Source organism: Pipra filicauda, unplaced genomic scaffold (assembly GCF_003945595.2).
Source record: "Pipra filicauda isolate LSUMZ 115617 unplaced genomic scaffold, ASM394559v2 scaffold300_size901280_pilon, whole genome shotgun sequence".
Lineage (NCBI taxonomy): Eukaryota > Metazoa > Chordata > Aves > Passeriformes > Pipridae > Pipra > Pipra filicauda.
The window spans coordinates 313,409-341,056 of NW_024104422.1; the positions used below are offsets into that span (position 1 = coordinate 313,409).

General features: G+C 39.5%; 1 protein-coding gene across 1 annotated transcript in view; it reads right to left on the minus strand.

Moving 5' to 3' along the window:
• Window positions 1-27,648, minus strand: part of LOC113985260 (potassium voltage-gated channel subfamily KQT member 1-like) — a 278,155-nt gene that overhangs the window by 196,563 nt on the left and 53,944 nt on the right. Inside the window, exons 8-10 of the mRNA XM_039383283.1 lie at window positions 27,188-27,283; window positions 26,181-26,309; window positions 24,439-24,601 (exon numbers count right to left, since the gene is read on the minus strand). Of these exons, the coding sequence (XP_039239217.1) occupies window positions 24,439-24,601; window positions 26,181-26,309; window positions 27,188-27,283 (388 nt within the window). The remainder of the gene's footprint in view (window positions 1-24,438; window positions 24,602-26,180; window positions 26,310-27,187; window positions 27,284-27,648) is intronic.

The window sequence follows — 27,648 nt, forward strand, 5'->3', positions numbered from 1 at the left end:
AATATATATGAAGTAAACACGTAAGGCTGCACCTCAACAGAAAATCCTTGGGATGATTATGCTTCCTTTATCCAAAAGGAGGAACTACCTGTGAAGTCACAGCATTATGTCCCGTTGGCTTTCTTGTGGCAGGAACTCAGATCATCTCACTTAAAAATACTCACAGTATTTTTAAAGCTGTAGAGAGGCAAACTGCTCTCACAGTCTAGGCCCCAAATTTCCAAATCCTTACTTTTCTCAGAAAAAAAATGGAAACTTAACAGCTTAAGAAGCCCAAGAAGCCCATAAGTGTCTGGCACCTGACCACCAGCCCGATTTTAAAAACCTCTTCATCTGGCTTTTATTATTATACATCTCAGCAGGCAAATGGCCTTCAAGATCACCTGAGGAGTCATGTTGAAGAATATGGCAAAAGATATCATTAGCATAGACTGAATCACTTCTTTACAAAGTTATGAAAGCTTTGCTCCATTTCTGTTGTGGAGCTACAGTAGTGATAGGAGTGTACTACTCTAAATAAGGCAAGGATATTTTTATTTTAGGTTTCTGTAGAACTGCTACAAATCTGAGCATCTGAAGCTGGATTTTAAATCCTTACTATATACTCATTTGTAAATCATCTGCAAATGCCAGATACTCAGATTGTCCCATACACAACTCTTAGAGCTACAAGTGCCCAATATAGTTAAAAAAGCTAAGCCACTTTCTCTACCTAATTTTAGGCAGCTAAATGTATTGTCATTAGAGATGTGGCTGATACTGCAATTCTTGTATATTCTCCTGAATTTGATTTTGTTCCCAGAAGACCTGCAGAATCAGACCAGAATGAACTAAGCAGTGGTTTGCTAGCAGAACAGAAATAAAAGAGCACCTGAAAAAGTGAATTGAGGAATAAGAATAAATTTGTATTTGCTGCAAACATGTTGCTAACTATATGCAAAAAGTGCTGTGCACTATAACTGCTGTACTTAGTTACATGTTCGGCTGCAAGTGTTTTAGATAAACTTCAACATATGGTTTCCTGTGTATCTGATTTGAAACAATCAGCACTCAAAATGCACTAATGCTGACTTTATTTGTTGTACATTCTTTTGTTTAGATAAGCCTGCAGGCCAAATTACATACTGACTTACACCCCATGGAACTCAATCACTCATTACATGTCTAATGGGACAGCATAAAGATGTACATGAATACCAACACATCATTCAAAATCACAAAGGCATGTAGTACTGGAAAACATGCAGAGAGAAAACAATGAAACATACTTTAGAATGCATATGAGGATGCTGATATCTACCCAATTGCCTGAACATCCTTTTCAGACCTACCAAACAAGAAGGATGTAACACATTGACCAAAAACAAAAGTACCAAAACAAAAAAACAAATCCACAAAACCAACATTTTCTACAGTATCACAAATTATATCTCTACTTTACAATAAGTACATACAGCACTTCTTTAAATGAAGTGTATCAGCCTAAAGCATATAGCTGAATATTTTGTACAAAATTACTTGTAGAGTGTCCATACTGCCGAATCTGTGCAGTGTTTGGCATTAACTGACAAGCAGATTTGTTGACAGATTCAGAAAGTGGTCAGGGACCAATTGCACAAAGAGCTGCAAGTATCTCCTCATGCACAGATAGGACCTGTCAGAAGAGAATTGGAGATTAATGGAGCACAGTAGAGAAGCCTGCAGTGCTGGTGCCACTCACTATCTGTTCAGATAGCAAGCTGTGTTCTCCAGTGGGCACAGTTCTTTCAAAACCAGTAAGCACAGATTTTCCTTGCCAATTTAATCTGAGCAAATTTATTATTTTAGAATGTCTATTGACTGTGCTGTGATTGACTGTGCTGTGATAAAAGCATTAATAAAAACATGGAACTAAATGACAAAGAAAAGCTACTAATCTAGATATTTTAACTTTTGTGTTTCTGGCTGCATTATCCCCAGGATTGTTTTTCAGTTTTCCTCATGGGAATGACTCACAATAAAAAGCCAGAGGAAGCATTTTTCAGTTCCTTGTCAGAGTACCAAGCTAAAATTTGTTCCAAGAAAAAGTCAGATGTGATTTATTTTTTTTTTTTTAAACAGTGCTAAATGCAGCTAGCTTGAGCAAGCTGTAGTCGTGCTATAATCATTTAGTCACAGGGCCATAAAGATGAAGAGAGGGCTGGAGCAAAGGCAGGCTGAAAGAGTTGGGGCTGTTCAGCCTGAAGAAGAGAAGGCTCCAGGGAGCCCTCCCTGTGGCCTTCCAGTACCTAAAGGGGCTTATAAAAAGGGAGGAAGAGAGACTTTTTATGCAGGCACATAGTGACAGAACAAGGGTCAGTGGTTTAAACTGTAAGAAGGCAGGTTTAGATTAGATAATAGAAAGAAACTGTTTACGATGAGGGTGGTGAGGCCCTGGCACAGGTTGCCCAGAGAAGCTGTGGCTGCCCCATCCCTGGAAGTGTCCAAGGCCAGGTTGGATGGGGCTCTGAGCAACCTGGGATAGTGGAAGGTGTCCCTGCCCATGGCAGGGGCGTTGGAACTGGATGACGTTTAAGGTCCCTTCCAATCCAAACCATTTTGGATTTTCTACTCTGTTCAGTTGAATAAGATGGAGGGCAAAAGTTCTGTTGTAAGAGGTAGAGGCTTTAAGGGCATGTTACACATATGCATGGAAAAAGATATATGGCTGGCAGAGTTATACTTACTCCTGAAATGCCATATCCTTTCTCCTGTGAAAGGCAGAGGGGGAAGCATCCAGGCAGGTGGACCATACACCTTGTCACATAGTAGATATTCATATTATTGTCCAACATGCACTATAGAATCATGGTTTGGGTTGGAAGGGACCAAAGACCAGGACAACAGAGAAAGAGGTAGTTTATAACTGAATCCTAGAGGCATTTCTAGGATTCCCTAGGATCCCCTCTCTTAAAATGCAGGGACTATACACCTGTACCTCAGGTAACTGACACTGGTAACCCAGTTTTCTGTGTGGATATAGAAGTGAACAATTAGCATCTTTGTTTTAACATCTCCTCTCTTGGGCCCTGCTCCTGACAAAAATGCCTTTTCTCTCATGAAAGCTGTTTCTTCCTAACATACATGAAAAAGTAAACTTCCAAACTTACTTTAATCTATGTGGTTGATACGGAGGGTATTAAGGGGTAAGGTCTGGCTAAGAGTTGTAAAACACATTTTCCTAGTTGTTTGGTGAAGAGAAGAATTCAGAAAAACCCACAGAGTGAATTGCACAGTAGATATAGTTCAGCAATTAAATTTTGCCTCAAGGCAGCGGCAGGAATATTATGACAGTAGGAAAAATACAGTAGGCAAAGTACCTACCTACCTATCTTACCTAGACTTTCCAGCCCTCAAGTTTATCCTTCAAGCGAGGAGACCAGGTACCTCACCTCTTCAAACATCTCCTAGCAAAAATCTGGTTTGGAACATATTTTAACATGTTTACAATGCCAACAACTTCATGATGAACAAGAAATCCCTGCATATCCTTCCTCTTCCATTTCTCTTTCTTTGTAGGTTTACTAGTTTAATACTACATAGTCTTGCATTAAACATTTCAATAACTGGGTAAATGTGCAGGCACAGCTTTCTGCAGAGTAGCTCCAATTCTGCCTCAGCAGCTTTCATTTGCCATTAACACTTGTTGGCTGAAACAGCACAGAATAAGTTGCTGACATCTCTAGTCAGCAGGGAGCTCCTTTTCATGTACACCTCAGGCACCAAATGCTGCCTTAACCGGTCCAGGAGGAATGTGAACAGGACACCTTTGGGAAAGCACCTAACAAGTTGTATTCAAATGATGTCAAGAAAGCAACATTTCTCAAAATTCTACAGCAAACTATTTTGACTCATTTCAACCTTGATAGCTATTTTTTTCCCCCTTTAACTAAAAACTTGCTCTGGTTTTTTTTTTTTTTGCTTATCTGACACAATCCTTGCACCCACAGCTATTTTTAACATGTTTTCAAGTTGGAGATACCATCTACACCTTGTGAATATGTTCAGAGATCAGCTCTCCGAGACTGAAGTCGAGCCACCAATACTAATGTATTTAACTTGCTAAGGCCAGCCATACTTGACTGTTCATTCAGTTATTCTGAAAAACAAAACAACAGTAAGAACAGACAAGAAAAATAAGACAAAAATAGCTTTGAAATTGATCCCTCTCTACTGCCTTTTTTTTTTTTTAAAGGACAAGAAGAACTTGACCTTAAACTGAAACAATTAATAGTCAGTGAAATGTAATTTGGCAGCTTGTTAGCTCCACAGGGAGAGCTCTTAACACATACACACTCTTAGAATTACACATAGGGAATGTATCATGTAATATAAATATATAGAGTTACGTTCCATTATGGGATTCAGAACTGCCATTATAGTAAAAGTGTTTATTTTAACAAGGAAGTACAGTTTTAGTGTGGCTATTATAGAAAATAAACCAGTCTGAAAACATTTTTATTTTTCATGACTGTTAATGGTCAAAGCATACAAATTGCAGTGACAGTATAAATAGAAACATCTTCTGAATTGTTGTCAATGTTTTGACTCACAAGAACACAAAACTCAATTACTGTAATTACAGTGAAATATGCCACAATTATTTGCTGGTCTAATGCAGTTCTTTGTATCACACAATTGAATCCTTGTAGAAAAATTTCCCATTGACAAGCAGTTAATCATGAATTCAATACATACAACCTGCCTGTTCCATACTAACTAGAAAAAAAACCCTGTAAATTAAAGTAAATCCTAATACTAGAGGAAATAGTTGCCCTGTTTGTCCCAAAACTCAAAACAAATTCAGCAAAAAAATCTGTAGCTGTTGACAGCACTAAATCAGAACTACTCCTACTGAAAACTCCAGCTGTTATTTCATACATTCCAGGTGAAAAGACAACATTTTATGGGATTGTTCCCTAATTCAAATACATTTGCTTTGAATACTTATTTCTTAAATGTTGAATGTGAAGATATTTTAGGTAGGGCATTAATTTCAGTAAGAGTAAGTTACAACTGTTAAAAAAGGAATTCAAAGTAGCCACTGTTATGTATACCCAATATTATAAAAATTTTGACTGACAGATATTCAGATCATAAAATTCAAACTAAAACATAAGTACAAAATCCCTTCATAATAAGTTATCTTCCCAGAAATGCTTCAAACCAACTGATCACATCTTATTTAAAATTAAATACATGGGGTCTTCAACCATGTACTTCTGGGCTCAATCAGTATATGCACTCATTATTATCCTTTCTCATATTGCTTATTCAAAACTTTCATTAGAAAATATTTATAATTAAGAAAACATTTAAAATATTCTAAAGAAGTTAAGCTTTTGCTGCTACAATTAAAACAAGGCTTGAATCCAATTTTTTGAAACTCAAATTATGAGAAGACCCAGAATACTTAGAGCTTCTACACTCCCAACAGTAACCAAAAAGTTCACATGACAAGGGAACAGTGATATTTATAACTGAGATACAACCCTAAGCTGACAGACACCCTCAGTCAGAGGCATAAAGTCTTTCTTTTCTGATGACATTAGGAAAACACATTTGAATGTGTCTTGTAGCTCCAAAGCTTAAGGTGACCTTGATTCTCCTCTGGCAACAGGCCATGATTGTGCTTTGACAGTGAGAACCACAGAGATGTCCCAAGACAAACAGCTCCACCACACGTCTCATCTTTCCCTCCACCAAAGGACCTGCATGCAAGAGGGTGAAAAAGTTCACTCTTAAGCAGATCCTGCAATTCTCAGTTTGACTGACCCACTGTCCCCATAAAATGCATCTCCACGGAACAAAGTTTCTGTGGAATAACTTGATTAGATCATCTGGATTTTTTTCCGTGTAAAACATCATTGAAAATTGTTAACTTGCTTTTTTAGAGTAAACTAACGACTAGTAAACTAACTCAGCTGAAATAAGAAATCCCTCAAGACTTAACTTCTCCTGTGGGGAAAAGGCATTTCTGCCCTGGCAGACATTTTCAATCAGAAAAACTGATTTGTAAGACAGTCTTCGACAGCCACAGAATACCATTTCCTTTTGAAAGCGTGTCAAATACTTGACAACATCATCCCTGCCTCGAAGGGTTCTCCCTGCTCACTTCAGCTTGATTTTCCTCACGGTAGATTTCACAACTCTTTGCTGTTGCCAAAGGACCAAGAAGGACCTGTGGGGAATCTGTGGTACTGCTACACCTGTATCCAGTACAGAGAGCCAAGAGCACACCCAGTCTGTATTCTGAGCATGGCCACAGGTCCTTGCCACAGGGAGGCTGGGTTTTGAAGGTAAGTAAAGGCACTTTGTCCCCAAACAATTTCTATTTTATTCACAGACTAGGTTAAAATAGAACAGATAATCCTCCCTCTACCTTTGCCTTTGGCAAATACAGGCTACATGAAGAATATTTAGGACTTCAAGTGTTCATTCAGCAATGGTTTGAAATAACCATTTGGCTTCATCTGTTAAGTCTGGACAAAAAGGATGATTCACTATATGTATATATATATATATATCTGTAAGTGTATTTAGGAGGTAGCAGGATTCCATGGTTGTTCAAATGCAGAACATGTGCAAGCACAGACCATCCCAGGATGGTATGTACAACTACTGGAAGAGAAAAAAAACCATCTGGATTGGCCTAATATCAGATAACAACAGACCAGGACAAAGGACTGTATTATGCACTGCCTTGCCTCCAGCTGAGGTGAAGAGCAGATGCACAAGGACAGAACAAATATACAGTGCTAGCTTCACAGAGAACTTCCTATGGTCTGCAGCTGTGGGACTTTCCGAGACTGAGGTGGTATCCAAGAATCCTTGATGGGTTTTCTGATACAGCAAATTTGTTCACATGGTGCTGAGAAAACACCAAAATTTGTTTACACTGATTTTAGTACAGATCTGAATGTGCACTTGTTCAGTGAATGGAAAATTCATGCAGTGGCCTCAAATACTGTTAATATTGCTACAGGGGGAAAAAAATGCAACACTAGTGAAGCAGCATGTCACAACCCTGAAAGGTAAGGTAAAAGTAAAATTAATTTTATTCCAATAAACTTTTAGAGGAAGGTATTACAGACTCTGGGAATAGCGAAGGCATAGCCCAAGAGGTAAATTACTACTTTGGGGAGGATACTGTAAAGACTCCTATTACAATCCTAAGGCATTAAGACCCATTTCACTGCCATTTGGACTCTTGGCAGCATAAAGAATATCGAGTGTTCTACGCAAAGGTTTTGGAAATTTGGTTTCAGATCAGTAGGGAGAAATTAACACCTTTTTTCCCACCTCCCCTCCCCCCATTGATGGTCATGTTGTTGCAGTTGCTTGTTCTGAGCACTGACTATGTTCTTCTATTTGAGTTCCCCCCAAATCTCCCCCAAACTCATACTTTATGAGCTGAGTTTCAAGTTATAAACTCTTTAGTGTTCTCTTATCCAGATTTGGATATGGCCCTTTTCCCATCTGAGATACAGGTTTAAATTAGGTTGAAGTTCCAAGTGAATAGAACACTTGGTTCAAAATAGTGATCGTTTCTGACTTTGCAAAGCTTATTATAATGATAATGTCTGCTAATGTGGAACAGAAGCACCTCTTTGACAAGGATCTGCTCCTCTTATGCTCAGATCTAATCATCACTCATCTAACATGACAAAGACCCACAGCTGAAACTTTGGCAGTCTTGTGTTCCACTCAGATCCCTCCAGATGGGCAGTCAGCACCACACAGTCACTTGCAGTTCAACCAGTTAAATGAAGGCTGGCACCACAGAGACAAAATTCAGCAGTATTATTTACCCTGGAGTAGTAGTTCAGTTGTAAAAGCAACTTCTTAGAGGAGACTACTGAAGAGAGCCATTCTAAAACAATCCCTTCCTTTTTTTGTGGCTAAGACATTGATTACTTTGGAGAAAGTCTTGTGGAAAAAAAAGCCACATTTCAGCATTTGAGATAGGACACACCTGCACTACACAAGGGAGGATGTGCAAACCTAAGACGTCCTATCTCCCTGCAGCATAGTTTCTTCAGATGGCTGGCAGAAAGGCTAACAAGATAAACACTGGAAAAGTCTCTGACAGTTCTGTCTCACATAGAGAAGAACTGCCTGGCCCAGTCACAGCAGCATCTAAATGAGGGAGGGAGAGAAGATTGTAGATGTGTGACTGCACTCTATGAAATGGGAACACAGTAAAGACCTTTCAATGCTGGAGGGAGGAGATATGAAGATGAAAGGGATAGAAGAAGAGAACATCAAAAAATCTCCTTAATAAGCCTTATATTAAATTAAAGGCTTGAAAATAGTAAGCAAACTCATTCAAATTATTTTTTTTTTTAAGAAATTACTACCAACAGACTTTACAAACTCCAACTTAAATTGCAGTGCTCTCCAACTGTAAGAGGGGTCCAAGAAGTATTTCCCTCCAGACTCCTTCCACTCCAGCCAGTCCACATCCAAGTTTGGCATATACTAATGCATTTGTTTATCTAGCAAAGAACATCCTTACCCCTTTAAGGAGGCTTAAGCAGAAGACAGCAAATAATTTAGATTGCGGGTCTTTACCAGGCAAAGTAACTCCCCATAAAAGCTATCACTATCTTATCCAAGTAGATCTGTAGCAGCTAAAACTGACATTGCTCATATGATATATTAATAGACCTACTGTATTATGAATGTGGTTTTACCTTACTAGAAAGAGTGCAACCACAGAACTTCCAGAGATACCATTTCTTCAGGGGAAAAGAAAAAAAAAATCCTATTTAACTCCGATATTTTATCATGGTCAGGCAAACTTATGTGTATTTTTGCATACACTTTCTGCTCATCAGGCTTTTTCAATTAATCCCCATAAATCTTAAGATGGTACACCAAAATCTAGTGCACCAAAATCTGCTCTTTCACAAGATTATAGAAACAGCAGCCAATCTGAGCCCTTCAAATAAACAGCAAGAGAAACTTGTAGGTTGGTTTCTGGGGCTGCCGGCACAAACGTGCTCCGTGACAGCTCACTCAGCACAAACTAATCTAGGAAAGATTCAGTTCAACCTGACCCGAAATGGATCTTAATTGGGTTAGTACAACCAGGTCTAGAGTATCCCATTGCCATGGTCTGATTCACCCCATTAAAAACAGAATGAAAAAGCCACTAGCAACAAATACTGGCATTATGCTACTTACGTTTTTTTTTTTTTTACAACTGGAATCAAGTTCTGACAACTCAGTATAATATAACAGTTAAAGGAACACAAATAGATCCAGAGGGTCAGAACATGGTCACAGTTTACACACTCATGAGGCAGCTTCAGGACCAAGTTGTGTGCAAGCCAGAATTCCAGGAATTAGTCATCTGAATTGTATTACAGATGCTCTTTCCATAATTCACCTTACTCAAAGGTGAAAAAATCTTCTCCTTTTACAGGGGACATTAAGTCCATGCCAGACCACGGCAAGAATGAAAGAGAGGAAGCCCAGGAGGTTTTATTTCCTTGATGGTGGATTACCCCTACTACAGATGCTTAAGACAAAAATAATACATTATTAAAATCATCCATTACTTTAAAAGCCATCAGAATTGCTTTATATTTCCAAGTTGGATACTTTTCTCCTGCACTGGGTAGAACTAATTACATCTGTATTTTTTCATAATACAAGACAGGAGGGTGCCATAGAGGAGACTCATCCACATTAGCATGGAAGAGAAAGCAAGAGAACTCCCTAATAAAGGGGGCAAAGCAGAGAGGAAGGGATGTTCACAGTAATTCATCAACTTCCCCCAACTTTCTATGGGCCTTACCCCAGAGGAATTCCCATAGAAATTATTGCCAAGTCACCTGGGATATTCATTGTAAACTTCCCTTGAGGAGAACACTAAGAAGAAAAAGCTTTTCCCAGAGATACAATTCCTCACTCGTGGTTTCCAGAGAGGTTCTATTAAAAATATAAATGCTCTCCTGCAAGTGAGCAGGATTTATATTGAAAAAATAGTATGTATTCCAGTTTTGCCAACTTCCTCTGTAAAGAAGGAATGCATTGTCTACACAAAACATTGCTTAAACCCATGTTATTTTTCCATATATCTCCCATTGAGTGGCTTTTAAAGTGGTTTCCATTTTATCTAGTATTACTATCCAAGTCAGTAATTCCTTTATTATTTAGCAGTAAAGTCAGATGAAAAGCAGATATCAATAGCTAACTACAAAAGTCCAACAACACCCTAATTCTGCAGGAAAACCTAAGACATTTAAGGAGAACCACTCAGATAATAGGCAGAAGCTTTTAACATCCTCAATAATTCAACATATTCATAATTTGACATTGCTTCCTATCAAAAAGTAACAAGGTCAACTGGCTCCCTCAGTTGTAGTCAAGCAATGCTAAACAGTTCACAATTTGGCCCAATTTTAATTAATACAAATAAACAGTCCCACTCACTTAGAAATTTATTAACTCTGATCAATATATTTCATACAACAGCTGCACAAAATCAATGAACAACGCAACCTATACAGAACATTGCAAATATTTGCTCATTAGGAAATTACTGTTGCTTCCTCTTTTCTTTCCAAAAGATAACAATATTGCATAACATAACTTAGCCAAGTATTCTGATGCTAAAGGTGCACCAGTTGTATGTACACAGCAGATTACTGGACGCTCCAAAATTGAAAGGGAATCAGTTCCAGATGTTTTCTACTGATTAAATTCAGCCCAAGCAAGGTTAAGTAAATGACAAGCAGCTGCTTTTCTTTTTTGCCATAGTCATGAAAAACACTCTCAAGAGTTCTGACTAACTCTAACTGGCAGACTCTTGGTGCAGCATCCATTTTCCTAGGTTTTCATAACTAACAGAGACTGTGGACAGTCTTCAGAGCAACTAATTCTTTTCACCTCGTCTGTCAGATCTTAATGCAGATAACAATTAAGAAGAAGCAGCTTAAAATAATAATAATAATAATAATAATAATAATAATAATAATAAAAATAAAAATAAAAATCTTCTTTACCCCAGTGCTGTAAATCCTAAACCACAGCCATTCTCACTGTATATACTGCTTTCTATTGAAGTAAGTAGAAATAAAACAAGAAAATGTTAAAGCGTCACTAAACCAGATCATGGCTCAGTGCAACACTGGCATCACCTTTATGCCCCATCACTCCATTTCACAAAGGGCAGAAAAGTTTTTACCATGTATAGAGGTTGAAACAAGATTTTGTTAGACTTCTCTCCTTCTATTTATACTCAGACATACAGATTTTTTTCACACCTGACAGGATTAAACTGCAATAAAGATGTTAAAGTCCCTTGTGCATTTATCCTTAGGCAAACTGACAGGTCAGATTTTCCATCACAGCATTTACTTTGAGTGGTGCAAGGAAGAATTTCCAAAGCACAGAATTTCCAAATGCTTTCCAAGGCAAATATTCCCATGGATTTGTGGTTGGGGAAATCTGGGAAGAACAGCATATATACCTGTATATCAAAATTATTTTCCAAGCATTTTCTATAAGACTGCAAACAGCATGCTACATAAAGAGATATATCAAGCAAAGTAGAATTGTTTACAGAGAGGCTAACACCTGGCTAGTTAAAAAGGGAGCAAAACAAACAAACAAAAACGGGTATACCCAGTCTTCTTCATTTTTTAACTAATGGCCAGTGATGCATATATATAGACATCACCCATCCCCCCAAAGGGCCAGTGTTTATTTTGCTTCTAATTATGGAATCTTTTCAGCTTTCCCAGCTGACATACAAGTTAAGGAAGTAAAATACATACTTTTCAAGACATTAATTCACTTATTCAAAATGAAGTGTATTTTAAGGAGTAGTAAAAGTATATTTACTACTCCAACACTGAAGTAAAACCAGTTAAAAAGTCATAATTTTTTTAACATGATGCCCTGATCTCCAAGAATAATGTTTTGTCATTTCCATCAGAAAAAACAAATTTTTGTGGCTAAAAAGTAGCTTTACATTCTAGATTAAATCACATCATCTTTACCCCACGGAGCATTCAGTACATTTTCTACAAAAATCAGCTTCTCCTCTTGCAAAAGCTGACATTCCTGATTACCACTCCTCCTTGTTTATGCTAACGATAAACAAATGTGCAGGCCTATGTTTAATACTGCATTGACTAATAGCATTCTTCACTTCTGTAATGCTGTGTCAGCCTAAAAACACTTCATAAACAATTAAGACTCACAATATCTCTGTGACAGAGACAAGACTTTTATTCATTTAAGAGATGATGCAACCGAAGCACAGTGAGTTAATTGTCTGCCCAAGGTCACACAGGGAATCAGTAACAGAGCTCAGCATGGAATCCAGGAACACTGACTCATGCAGCCCTCCCTCCTCAGCAGGAGATGAGCCTTTGACACACAGCCTCAACCCCAAAACAGGGTTTCCATCGCAGTCTAACAGCCCACTACGACACGCTGGAGCTTTGTCATTGTCTTACGTTCTCACTTTAACAGTTTCTTTAGCTGCCCCTGCTTCTCTTGTGGAAAAGGAAAAAGCTGACAATTTTTGGCTTTGAGAAACCAGTATACATGCAAAAAGGGAGGGAATACAAAAAGTTGGCCTTATTCCCATCTATGAGATGAAGTACCTGCTTCTCACCTTCAGTGAGAAGACACCATGTTGGCTCAAAATGCCTTCACTTCCCTACAGTCACCAGGGAGCTGCAATGGAAAACCTCTCTGTCTACAGTACTGCAATATGCACGTCACCACTGTCCTAAATGGTTTAAGGTCTTAGTGTGGGCCTTCAGACGTAATAAACACTTGAAGAAAAGTACCAAGATCAGTGTTTACAGAGCCATAGTGCTGTCTACTCTCTTGTATGGTTCCGAATCATGGGTCATCTACCGCCACCACCTGCGTCTCCCAGAACGTTTCCATCAACGCTGCCTCCGCACAATCCTAAACATCCACTGGTCAGATTATGTGACCAATACATCTGTTCTAGAGCAAGCAGCAGTCACAAGTATAGAAGCCATGTTGATGAGAACACAGCTGCGCTGGGCAGGGCACGTCTCCAGGATGAAGGACCAACCACCGCCTCCCTAAGATCCTGCTTTATGGTGAACTTGCCACCAGCTGCCGCATGAGAGGAGCCCCGAAGAAAAGATACAAGGACTCCCTGAAACAACATCTCAGCCTCAGCCATATTGATCACCATAACTGGTCTACTCTGGCCTCAAATCGGGAGGCCTGGAGAAACACCATCTATAACGCAGCTGTCTCCTTTGAGAACACACGCAGGATCACCCTCGAGGAGAAAAGGCAACGCAGAAAGAACCGTGTTCTGCAGAATACACCATCTAAGGAATCTTTCTGCTGTGCCTTTTGCAATCGGATATGTCTGTCTCGTATCGGCCTCATAAGTCACCAACGTGCCTGTAACAAACGTGGATAGAGCCTTCCCAGATCTTCGTTTGCGAAGCCCAGCCATGAGAACTGAATGAGAACTGTCCTAAATGCTGGCTGGGGGTCCCCCTGCCTCCCATTTCCCTCTTCTCATGCACTGGTGCCGCAGTCCAAAAGGGGAGGATGGGACCATGGCACAGCACGGGTCCCGGACACGAGGGTGGGATGCAGGTAGAATGCTTTATTCACGCGTGCACCCGGTCTTTTATCAGCTCGGGAGGGGAAAGGGCCAGAACATAGGGCGGAGCATGAGACAGACAAGCGGGGGACAAACCAGGATAGGGACACGGGCAAAAGAGGGAGGAACCGGGCAGAGAAGGGGCGAATGGAGGCTGTCCCCTCTCTGCAACTTCTCCAGCCAATCGGCAGAGAAACAGAGGAGCAGGGAGGCGAACAGGCCGGGACATGCCCGGGAAATATAAATTCTGGGGAAGCATACAATGTGTATACACATAATAACTGTAAAGTCTGTATCATAAAGTCCTTTCAATCACTGTACATCTTTTTCCACTTCTGAGATTTTCCCCGTGATTCCTGGTCCTTCACACACTGGATCGCATGGAGACGTACCTTGCATTTTGAAATTAAATTACTGGTGTTTGAAGTTTGGTCTTTGGCACGTTAGACCACATATTCCATATCCTAGGCCACACTGGAGTAAGACTGTGTGAGACTCTGAAACCTTTAACAAGAGATGAAATTCTGCAGTAATAAGAAAAATCCAAATTGTGTAGCACATTCTTATCTCTGGTTTTCAAAGTTTCATAGACTGTTTCCCGAGACAACCTTCATTTATGTATTAGTTCCCCATTCCCTACTGCACAATCTGCATGACAATTTTTAATATCAAAGATACTTGACTAATTAGAAAATCATGGTCTTAACCAGGGTTCAAGCTCTCCATAAAAAGGGAAGCTTTAAATCTAATTTTTTTTTTCCCTACTCTCCTACTTTTTCTTTCCTAGTCTTTTGCTTCTCCAAAATTATTTGGATCATGGAACCTCAAGCAGGGCAGGTGCTGCAGTGCAATGCTGTGCTGGCTCTGCTACAAGGGCTGATTTGAGCTCAACACATCCCTCAGGGTTAAGTGGTGAGTTATGTCTTCCACACTGTGGCATCATGTACCATAAACAGCTGGTTAATAGAACAGAGATCAAGTCAAGCAGCTGCTTGATATCAAAAGTATGGAGACAGATCACTGCAGGGAAATAGTGACACAGGATTAGCAGGGGAATGCAAGGCAGGAGCCAATTGCACAAGCATCCACAGGCTGTCTTCCAAAGTGCTCTCAGCCACTTCTAGGTCAATACCAACTGCATATTGAATAAAAATTCCACTCTAATCCATGATCTGGCCCACTGATAGGCTTATTTGATAGCACCAAGAACCAAAAACCTCTTGAAATAAATGTATTTGTCATTTCAACAGTGAACTGCTGGTAAATATTTTGTCAAGTATCACATTCCAACAAGTTTCATCTGTCTTACAGTAGCCTAAGCTAGCTTTCTAGGCTGTAATCCAGATACTGTTGTTAATGCCCATACAAAGATGATACAGGAAAGAGTGACAAATCAGTATGGAAATTGTCTTCTGCTTCTCTCCTGTTTGAAATGCACATTGTCACAGAAAAAAAAAAAAAAGACCAATCTGGCATAATTACTCTTGACTAATTCATGCTCCCTGTTACTTATTTCCTTCTTACTGACTGGTTTGTTTGTGCGGTTTGTTTTTTTTTTAATTATTTTTGGGTTTGGGGTTTTTTTTGGTTGTTTTTCTTTTCTCTCTCTTTTTTTTTTTTTGGTGGATTTGTTTTTTTCTTTTTAAATTCCTCCTTCTCTTGGAGCCGCGTTCCAAAACTGAATACCTCCAGGGATTGCTCCCACATAAAAGGTGACAGAACAGAAAGTTGTTGATGGACTTTACATCTCCCAGGCAGCTTATCATCTGTACATCCAACACAGGGGTTAAGTGTTTTCCTTCACAAGGAAAGGTACTGTCATCCTCTCTCAGGAGCCACTCTTGAAATTCAGAGCCCTGATCCAAAACTGAAAACACCTCACAGCTGCTCCTGACAGAGGATGATTGTACCTTTAGTTGTCAAGGAAAGCAGCTTCATCCCATGGCTCACCATGCCAGAATACCTCCGGTGCTTATATCCTACTTCACTCACTGTGCTGCATGCTCATATTAATTAAAGAAACACTCTATAAGCTCCTCATACAACCACCAGTTGCATCTTCCCTCTGACATTCCACACTGACTCACCTCCTCCAGCGCTCGCTCTGCTCCCCTCTCCTGTGTTGCCCTTTGGCACATGGCTCATCCCTTGGCATCCTTCTTGGGCCATGCTAAACTCCATATTCAAGCATGCACAAGATGCTCCCCCTAACTCTTATCAGATAATCTCAGCACTGGTCCTTGATAGACCAACTCAGCCAGTTCCCCTTCACCAGCTCCCTCCAGCACGGACACCAGGCAGCCCCTGAAAGCTAAAGCCTCTGCCCACAGCAAGACCTGCCCCATCATCATCCTCACTGGCCCCCCCTGGGGTTGCCCCAGGCCAGAGCAGCACAGCACATCCCCCTGCCCACAGCCCCCACCTCTGCACCTGGAGTAAAGGGAAGGGGAAACATTGCAGGAGAGATGAGGGGGGACGCAAAAAAGATATGAGGGTGGTCCTTTCTACAAAACAGGGTTTTAACACCCTTCTCTAGCAGAGACATTTACACTTATACAGCTACTTAATTGCATTTCACATGCCTTACCTATTTTCACTTAGATCTATTTAGACATAGACATATTTACATATATTTGATTTTATAATTGTATAGCTTATCTATTCAGCCTTATCTCATATCACACTTGTATGTTTACACTTCTGTATCTATTTAGCCTGTGTCTGCTTACACTTGTATTTAGATTATGTATTAACACTTATTGTATAGAAAATCTATTTAGACTAGATATCTATTTAGACTTAAATGTTAACACTTACATCTAATTACACATCAATCTGCTTAGATTTAGGTATCCTATATATAACCCTTATTGAGATTACATGTATCATCTCCTTTGACTTACTATGCAATGCAAAGCAACTGTAAATGGTTCTAGTTGGACAGACATTTTGTATTTTAAATTTCTTCAGATGTAAATGTAAAATGCCTCATATAACATATTAACTATAGGTTTTTATTTGAAAATCATTGTATATGTAAATCAATATTATTTTTCAAAGATTTCAACAATTTTTTAGCAATTATTTTTCAAAAATGGAAGACATCCAGGAATTGCTCCTGCACGACAGTGCCAGGACAGAAAACTGCTGCTGGCCTTTCCCTTCCATGGGTATCCTGTCATCTGCACCACCAGCACTGGGCTAGGTGCTTGCCATCTTATCTCAGGACCCACCCTTCAAATTCAGAGCCCAGCTCTAAAACTGAAAACATCTCACAACTGCTCCTGGGAGACGGTGATTGTACCCTTAGTTGTCAAGGAAATTCCTCCTTCCCTTCATTTCAAAGCACATGCTGTGTGCCTTTTCACAGCCCCCTGCATCTCCCCAGCCTCCTATCACTGCTGTTAGTGGCTCTCAGGTTCTTGCTGATCTCTCCCTTACTCCTCAGCTGCCTAATTTCCAAGCCCAGATAATTTAAACCAACCTGACTTCAGTGTATCTTGTCCAGTCCTTTCTCTTCTCTTCTAACTTGATTTGCTCCTCACCGAATCATTAGCCAAATAATAGCAAGTGACAACTTGTAGTGCCAGTTTTAGCAAATTCAGTGTTACTTTTCAGTGAAAACAAAAAAAGTATTAACTGTTCCCTGTCATTGCTGTCTTCATATTTTGTGGTTAGTAATTGGGTCAAACTTCCACTCTGCACAGATTCTCATCTCAAGTTTAGGCCATTAAGAAAAAGCTCACAATTTATCCAGATTGTTCTCATCTTTCCTATGTTTTGCAAAAGTCGTAGCTTGGGATATTTATGTGAATTCACTATGGAGCTCTTACATCTCCTGCATTATTCTGTGTTGTCTTAGCACTGCTAGTAACAGAGCCTAAGGTTTGTACTCAGTTTGCAAGACCTCAGGAATAAAGCTTCTCCAGCCTGCTCTGTCCAGACCTTCCCTGGACTGACATTAAGTGATTTAACTGTGACAGCAATTTTCTAATTGAGCAGGTGTCTGTATCTAGCTTGTTTTACTTTTGTTTATCTTTGTGTTGCACAACCATACTTCCCTATCTCCAGCAGTTATTTCAGTAGGATGAGATATTTACAACTAAATAATGACACAGTTTACAGAAATACACGCTGGGTAGAATATCAGAGGCCTTGAGAAGTGGAAACACAGGATGCAGTGTACGAGTACAGGCATGAGATAAGAGATGGGGCACAGGCTTGGCACTGGAGACCCACAGTTCTAAACAATTCACTAATGGTCAGTTAAAACAAAAATGCAGTCCTGGAGCAGGACAAAATCGGTTTTAAGGGTAACAGAGAACAAAGAAATACTATTTCACACACATGAAAGAGAACATATATAGTAAATTCAGCTAAAACCTGGAGCTGCACAGCAATGAAAAAATATGTAAAAACGTATTAGGAAACATTTTTAAGTGACCCCAAGTGGATCCCAGGAGAGAAAGAAGAAACTGTCACCACAAACTTCATATTCCTTCCTGTTAAGGACACAAGATTTCAACAACTCATTGTACCACTTCCCCTGCTCTGCCTGCAGTGATACTTTAGGAACGGGAGGAGCATAAATACCAGGAAAATGGACAGAAATTAAAAAGTAGATTTTACAGGTTTAATTGTATTTCTACTATTATTGCAACTTTTTAATTACAGAAAAAAAAATATTGCATTTGATTCTTTTTAGTAACAATTAGATCTGGACTAATAGTGATTAGACCAAGATTTCAGTTATTCTAGCACTAAATTCTAATTCTATTTTTATACCATGTGCATACTCATATATGTATAGACAACTCTAACACTTCTTAATCTTGCTTTCTACCATACCTTAGCTATTATCTTTGACTTTCCATTCTTGAAGTCCAATAACCCTGTTTCATTTCTCTGCTTTTCCCAAGGCTGGCTAAGTCAATTGTTTCATGGTACTGTCCAACCTTCTGGACCAAGGCTACAGAGGACCTAGCTCAGTAATAGGTTCTTCCACTACAGATGCCAGGAAAACACACACGGTCCTGTATTGTGAGAAGAACCTGCTGGTTGCTCAGACATAACAAAAGAGAAACCTATTTCTTGACTTGATCACCAAGAGTAGAACTCTCCCTTGACACCCCAATGACAGGGTCTTGGACTGTCTTCCTTCTTTCTCTTGCCCAGAGCCTTACACAGCAAGATTGTATATTCTGGATCCAAGAGCAAAAACTACCAGGGCCACATCAGTTCCATGAAACAGCTGACCAAAATCTTTACAATTTATGAGGACAATTTAATCTCATTTTAAAAAGCTGCCTCTTTTATTATTATTACTCAACACGTTGACTCAGATATAATTTATTTGCTTCTGTAATTTTCTACATTTTTAATGTTTTTAAAGTTATCTGAAATATTCATTTTGGCAGCAAAACATCTGGGGTATGCCCTCTTTTGCAACTCATGATTATTTTTTTCTCACTGCTGTGCTGATATAGTGTCTAGAAAAACTTTGAGGGAGCTGCAAATATCTTCTCTCACTATACACTCCCATGGTCTTTGGGAACATCTGGTACAAAGTCCCTGCTCGAGTCTGGTGTGACCAGTGATCCAAACTCTGGTCTTAAATCAAGCACAATGGGGAGCTGAATAAGTGCAGAACAAAAATAATTTTTTAAACCTCCAAAGCTGCCAGATTTAATCAGAAGCAAGAGTGATTTTGGCAGAGGCAGCTGTTCTCTTCCTCCATCTCCCCTCACACCATCCCCCACACCCGGTCCTACCATCCACTTTGGCCATGCAAGATAAACCACAGAATTCACTGAATGTTCTCACTCAGAACAGCCAGGGCTGAAACAGTAAAGACTGAAAACTTTCTGGTAAAGGCAAAGAGGTGTTTCCACAACTCTTACAGGAAAGTACCATTAGTACAAGTACTGAGCTGACTGACAAATGCAGAAGCTGAACAGCTGTATGCTGAACACAAATTCTCACTGCAAAGCCACCAGCATCTGCTAAACTCACCTTCCTAAGAGCATGATGTTTTTCAGAAGCATGGTATCTGAATACCTTCTACTGCTGATTTGGAGCATATCTCTATATTTATGCTTTTCTGACTTACTGACAGTCATGTAGACCCTCAAAAACTTTGGTGTTTGCTTTATTCTGTTAATTTTAGCCATATGTTTTTCCTCACCTTTCCCTCAGCTTGTCAGCACTGGAATCTATGAATTCACTTCATTTAAAATGTTTGCTTCTTTGTATGTACTGCAGATTGTAATCCATCTACACCATTAAGGGAAAGCAGCCCTTTTTCCCAAGGGGAAATGCAATCAGTTTCTAGGAACAACCAGTGTATTACTAGATAGGTGAATGCTGGAATGTCAGCATCTAAATTAGCATTACAGACAGAATAAATCAACATTAACACTATTACACACTTTATATGAGAGGGCTTACAAAGTTAAGGGGGTCATAGAAAATCACAGTTCTCTCCTCCTTCCTGGTAAAAAGTTACTCCTGTGAAGTTTTGCTTCAAACTGCACATGCACCAGCATACAAGAAACTCCAAAATGCAAACAGAAAAGCACAGTGATAAACAGGGAAATTTATTTTTAGCCCAGCAGAGATTTATCACTGTGAGAGTCTTGTGACTTTGACAAATTTAACAATAATGAGTTGTGTATACAACCTACAATAGCTGACAGCAAATAATATATTCCATCTGCTGGAGTTGTCCCAGGAGGCTGATGTTCAAGGTCTAAAAACTTTCAAATTTCTATAATTTTTTTCCTCCCTAATAAAAAGCATTATGAAACAGCTATTTGGTTCATTTTGTGAAGCATACATTGCATTGAATAGCTGTTATTTGAAGAGGAAGCTCAAAATGCATATAGAAAAAATTCAGTTACACCAAAATTTTATTTTCCTTCTATATGGATCGGTCTCTATGACCTGCCACTCACTTAAGTGCCTTTTTTAAAGCTTACAGGAACATTAAAGATGCCAGAGTGCTCATACATGTCTTGTCATCCTAATAAATGACTCTGCTGCAGGGGAGTACATACACAATGGATGACAAAAGTACAGGTGAAGATCGATTTCAAGACTCCCTATGGATATAAACTCAAGTGAGGATGAAAATATTAAACCAGACGCCCTGGTATGAAACAGTTCCTCAGCAGAAGCAGAAGTTATGCATGGGGAAAAAAAAAAACCTGCACTAGAAGATCTCAAAGACACTCTGAGGGCTGGAGCACCTCTCCTGTGAGGACAGGCTGAGAGAGTTGGTGTTGGTCAGTCTGGAGAAGAGGAGGCTCCAGGCTGATCTCATTGTGGCCTTCCAGTACCTAAAGGGGGCTTGTAAAAACACTTTTTATATGGCAGACAGCAATAGTACAAGGGGGAAAGGTTTTAAACCAAGAAAGGAGATATTCAGATTAGATATTAGTAAGAAATTCTTTGTTGTGAGGGTGGGGAGGCCCTGGCACAGGTTGCCCAGAGAAGCTGTGGCTGCCCCATCCCTGGGAGTGTTCAAGGACAGGCTGGATGGACTTTGGAGCAACCTGGTCCAGTGGAAGGTGTCCATGCCCATGGCAGATGGCCTAGAACTGGATGATCTTCCCTTCCAACACAAACCATTCTATGACAATTCTCTGATTTCACATCACATGTTCTAGAACTGTTTTTCTAAAAATCTATGTTTGCATGAGTTGTTCCTTATTAATTTCTTTATAAAAAGAAATTGTGAGAGGTTTGACTTCAAACAAGGAAACTATTATTGTGGAAGATTTTGGCCTTTCCATGTCTGTAAGAATGGTCAAGCTCTTAGTGTTACAGAGCACCCTAAATCAGTCACATCCAGAACCCCATGCATGGTGCAGAAATCAGGGGCTGTTTTCCTGTTAGGTTATCAAGCATTTGTTTCAAAGTTCCACTGGTTTTGGTGAGCAAAGATTTTATTTCTATATTATGCACTATCCACTACCTGGTTTTTATTCCATATACACAAGTATCTCATAAAACACATGATCAACATTATTTTTAAGATTTCCCTTTTCTAAAACCTTCTTTGTACAAAAAAGGAAAGCATTTTTGCCCAGCTTGGAAAGATATGCCTCCTAAGCAAGTTTTGAGCAAGCCAAGAGGATTCTGGGTGGACATGGAAACATGAAAAAGATTTCATAAGAAAAATTTTATTTGCATGAAAAAAGGTGCACATACATAATGCAGTTCCTGGATTAAGGTAAATTCCTCATTTATCAAGGATATTTTAACTATATTTCAATCTATTTCTGCAAGGAAACAAGGAATTTTCTGTTGCCTGCACTTGACAGGCATTTGTTTCATGCCTTCCTACAGTCCCTCTCACATCTGACCCCAGTAGCAGAATAGAAGAGCTGTTTTAAAGCAATAGCTCTGTTCCTCTTAGTGAAAAGTGATATAGTAAATGTGATCTAATTCAACAACTAAGTTCACCATCATCTGTAAAATATCCAGCACAACCAATGGATAAAATATTCCACTATAGCAACACTCAAATAGAAGCTATCATAGCTCTTTTCAATTACCTTTTTTATTATTATTATTTTCTCTGTCTTTTCTACTTTCAGCTTTGAGAGGAAAAAAAAAATAACCCCATTTACAGGCTTGAAACCTAGTACTTCCAGTTTCCAAGAACAGAAGCCTATTAATTCTGGCAAGGAGAACTTCACTGCGAGAAATCAGGTTTAAACTTTTTAGAGGTGTCAAGAATGTTCAGTCAATTGAGCAATTGTGTTTGCCAACTACATTCCTGGAAGCTTTGCAACAGAAGGAATGAATCAGAAAAATCAAATTAAGTGTGATTTACCCCTGACACTGGCTAAGGCAAAAAGTGAAAGAAAATAAAAAATAGATAAAACTTAATCAGTAAGGGAATAATATGCATGGCTGTCTCTCACAACAAGAATAACTTAGACCAGCTTAAAAGTAAAATAAGAAAACATTTTCAGAAGAAGGGGGGAAAATTCTTTCATTTTCCTGTTACCAAGCAGGAAGAGATACAGGCTTGTCTTTTTACCCCCTTTCCTGTGATGAAGAGCTTTGCTCAGATTAATTATGACCATTCAGAGAACAAAGCTTTAGTGAATAAACGTACACTGCCAGAGTCCTGAATGCAGCCAACATAGTCCTCAACATCTTATGGTCTACAGTGCTGTTACAAATTACACAACACTTTGCTCCTTCTGTCCAGCACTGACTGATATCAAAATATCAAAATACACTCAGTGAAATCTGCAAGGGAAGCTGCACTGCTTCAATAAATGCTGAAAATGAACACAGTATTCTGAGACATGTCATTTATAAATATCACACCCTTCACCCCCTTTCCCAGAACCCATAAAAGCACCACCAGTACCAAACAACAATTAAAATACCACAATTGCTGAAAAGCAACCTGACCTCAAAGTAACAGGTTAGACATTTACAGCAGAGCATAAAACACAAGGAAGAGCATAAGGGGGAATGGAAACTTCCATCAGTGGAAGGAAAGCTCTCCTTTCTGCAGTGGCCCTTCATGGCTATCAATTGCATGAAACCTCTTGAAGGTCTCCCTGTGAAAGCCAGATGTCCCTGTCCCTTACAGATGCACCTCAATATGCCACAGCTCTCAGATTCCTGCTATTCCACATCTGACTGCTCCAGCATGGATGACACAGGTTGCACTGACAATCTAGCAACTCTATAAAGTCAGAGCAACCCAGTGAAACTCCCACTTTTGATTGTGTTCAGTACAAGAAGACACCACATGTTCCCTTTTGGGGGGCAAAAATATTTGAAGTACTTTTTATTAAATAAACCTTCGTGTCAAGACTACAACCATACTCTGTCCAGGCTGAAGTTTTGTGTCAGCTTCAATGTGATGTAAGAGCAGCAATTTCATACAGAGCTGATGTTCAGGTTTATCAAAGACAAATGAAAACCTAACTCAAATCATGACATAACACACCCTAGACTAGGGCCAGCATCTTTGGATAACTCAGTAAACTTGGCAAGGCTTTGTATGCCTCTAGGTATGGAACATAACTCAGACTACAAGGAAACATTCTCCCTTTTAGCAGATCCAGAACAGATCCCCAACCCCATCAGACAAAGGACATCAACACAGAAGTGGAAAAACTAGCTTTCCAGAAAATCTTCTTTTATAGTAAACAATACCATTTCACATGCACATTTCCATTACAAACTTAATTAAAAGTAAGAATTTTACAAACAAAGCAACTATCCTAACTCAGCACTGAAATTCAATCAGTTTTCAGGTTGAAATACACCCGTCATTTATAGAAACATACAATATTTTAAATGAAGCAAAAAAAAATCCCATTTATAAAAACCTATTGGTTGATATAGGCATAAAAATGCTTAGCTGTTCCTATCACAATTTGTTTGCACAATGTTCAAGAGGGTGTAAAAAAAGTAAAAATATTTTTCCTGGTTTATTTTTCCTTCCTTCAGATTCTCTGTGAGATAAAGTTTAAAGGTGGGGTAGATTTGAGGAAGCTTTCCATACATTCTGAAATAATTCAAAAAAGGAGAATTAACAATATAGTTGACATTTTAATTGATTTAAATTTGGTAAACAAAGAAAGATCTTGATATTCACACCATATGTATCTAAATCTGTGTCTTCCTACTTTTGTTATGCAATCATTGTTTGGAGGCATCTTGCTTTACTGATTAGTTGAGAAATTTTCCCTTCAGCATGTCAGTTCTTTCTAACATCATCTCTTAAAAAAAAAAAAAAAGCTAAAGTCAATGTAAATTACCTCTAGGTTCATCAATGTAGAAAGATACATCTTTTTTGTGCTCTTGTTCATCAACGTGATCATAAGTGATCTGTGGAACAGACAAGGCATTTTCTCCTGGGTTTATTGCAGGTGCAGAACCATTACCACATCCTAGCTTCCCTTTTCTTTTGTATCTTCTAGCCTGTGGTGGTAGAAATGGAATTATATCAGAAGATGTTATCAAACACAGACAGGTACACCCGTGACCCTCAGGATGCAGTAAATTTACTTGAGGTTGTATGTTTTTTATTTAAATAATGAAATTGAAATTAAGTGAAAGGGTTAGAACCTTAGTCTTCAAAATATCTGATTCCGAATTATCAACTAAAATCTCGTAAGAATTGATTCTCAGGAGAAGATGCCCAACACATTTTGAAAAATCAGGTCTCAAGTACCAAAACTCAAGGCATACAAAATACTAACCACTTAAGTACACATCAGCTTGGCTGTATCATCTTTCTAAAGCTTTAATTAAACATACCCATAGACTTTGAACTGTGAACTAGGCCCTGTGCAGCTTTTTCAACTGAAATAAAATTCACCTTTTACCAAAAAGGCCAACTTATGCACATCAGGGGAAGATAAATTCCTCCTCCTGCCTCCATACAGTTCTCCTGATTTTCGAAGCCTAATAAATGTCCTAAAATTGGCACTTAAAACCAAAAAAATTAAGGTTTAGATCAACATAAGAGAAGATGAGCCTTTGGTAAGAGATGAAAGAACCATGGCTTAGTTCTTAAATTAGGATTAGCAGTTCACAGGGAGGTTCAGGTTTAATATGTTTGGGAAATTCCTCTAAATAGAGAAAACAGAGGGAAAATACCATCTATTTTTTTCAGCTCTCAAACCATTGACTGTTTGCTGTTCAGCACCACTTACAAAGGAGCCTTACTTCAGCTTTACCCCTTTCCTCCTGTTTTTTCTGTCTCCAGTTATGACAAAGCAAAGTCATGGCAAAGTCACACTCTGCTCGATACCGAGCAGGTCACACTGCTGTGACACAACACATACGTGCACACACATCATGCCCTTACAGCCTTCTCCATGTGAAATTGTACTGCCCTTCTCCCCGGGGCAACAGGCAGCAGTGGCATTTCACTGCCTAAAACCAGGCCTCCAACACCATTTGAGAAACCCTGAGCCTCTGAGCTCAAACTGCTGCAGACCTCTGCCTTTCTGGCCGGGGTGCTGAAGGCTGGGCAAGCTTGGCAGTGCAACTACAGGACTGTGTTTGGGCAACCCCACCTGTGTGGGCAAACACTGTTCCACTTTACTGCACCCAAAACTCAGGAATCTGCCCTAATTTCTACACTCAGCCCCAAATACAAGTACCACGGAGTACTTCAGGAAAGCACAGCTACTTGTCAGCCACAGGTTGAATGTGAACATAAGTTTTTAAACTATCTTTCTCCTTTCTTCTTGTATGAACTACTATGCAAAACGAACACATCATTACTTTACAGTACCCTTTGAGAACGTAGGAGACTTCAGAGGGGATAAAACAATGGAGAATTGGCACCTGTCTGACCACCAAGGCATTTTAAAGTTCCCTCAGAAATATTTTTAAGGAAAACGCAGCCAATCGCGCTGTGGCATGAGGAAAACAATCAAGCGTGTTTCAGCTGTCCAGATTCTTCACTCACTTCGCGAGGCTTTTGGCAAGTTATTCCACTGAGATTTAAAAGCAAGCACAGAACCGAGCTCTGCCCATCCTCCGTTACCTGTTTTCTCAGACTAGGGCTAGATGGCGCTGCTGACTTTTTGGGATTTTGCGCTGGGGGTGTAACATAGATCTTCCACGTCGCTGTGGAACTGCAGGATTTCTCTGCTGCGTAGCACCGCCACAGAGTCTGCAATGAAACCCAAACCCAACAATCGCAGTGAATAAGCAGCCACTGTTGGGGCAGGTAAGTCAGATTTTGCTGCAAATCGAACTGACAACAAAACTTTCAGTCGAGGTAAACAAGCTGCAAAGGGGTCTGACTGCAGTCATGGTGCTGTACCACAACACCGTAACTAATAAAATACACTCCTCCCTCTACATAACCGTGGTGAATGTAGTTTGCACCAGGACAGCTCCACGCATTACACAGTGATCTTCAGGACACTCCTCGGTGCACTCTCCCTAGGAGCTGGGATCTCTCCCTGCCCACAGCATGTGGGGGGGGGGGGGGATCAAGACAAAACAACCCTCATAGAAGTGAATCCCCACAAGCATCACTGGATTCTGCTGCTTCCTTTTTCCTTCACTGTGCCACGTTCAATATTTGTGCACCATGCTACTGTATTTGTTATATTAGCATACAGACTTATCCTGGGGCATTTGTCTAAACAGAGGTGTGTGTTTACATGTGTTTGTACACGCATTCACCACCTCAGGATTTCGCAGATGCACAGGACCTAAGAGAATATAAAAAGGAAGTTATGAATTAAATATTATAATGAAGATTTTTTTATTTATTTTTTTTTTACTATTTCACCACATATACTCATTGTGTCCAGTTAGGGTCCTTATGCCTGTGAATATCAGGTTAGCACACCTAGAGATGGAGTACAGGCAATTATCTAATTTTCTCTAGTGACTAAAGTGGATCAAAATGACTAAGTGGTTAAACACAAGTTATAGATTTATAATAAAATCTAGGAACCATGATTCTCAGTATTTGAACTACTAGGCCACACTCCTTCTCCAATAAACTCCTACGTATTTTACTGTTAGGGGCCTTACCTGAATTAGGGAAGCTGCAGCTGGGATTTGTCTGTTGAAATGCTTCTGACGTTGCTTTTGCTGTACTTTCAGGGCAAAACCGGACCCCAAAATACCCTAAATATATCCAAAATTCCTAATCAGACTCCAATATGGCTTCACATACCTAAATCAAATACTTAGCATATGAAAGAAACAGACATTTTATAAAAGACTTTCTGAGAAAAAGAAAAATCATGATTTTTCAAATGTCCCACCTTTATCTAAAACAACTGCTGTAAAGATACAGCAGCTTCATTCACAGAATCATAGAATCACTTGGGTTGAAGGGACCTTAAAGGTCATCCAGTTCCAATCCCTGGAGAGGGACACCTTCCACTAGACCAGGTTGCTCAGAGCCCCATCCAACCTGACCTTGAACACTTCCACCCACAGCTTCTCTGGGCAACCTGTGCCAGGGCCTCACCACCCTCATAGGGAAG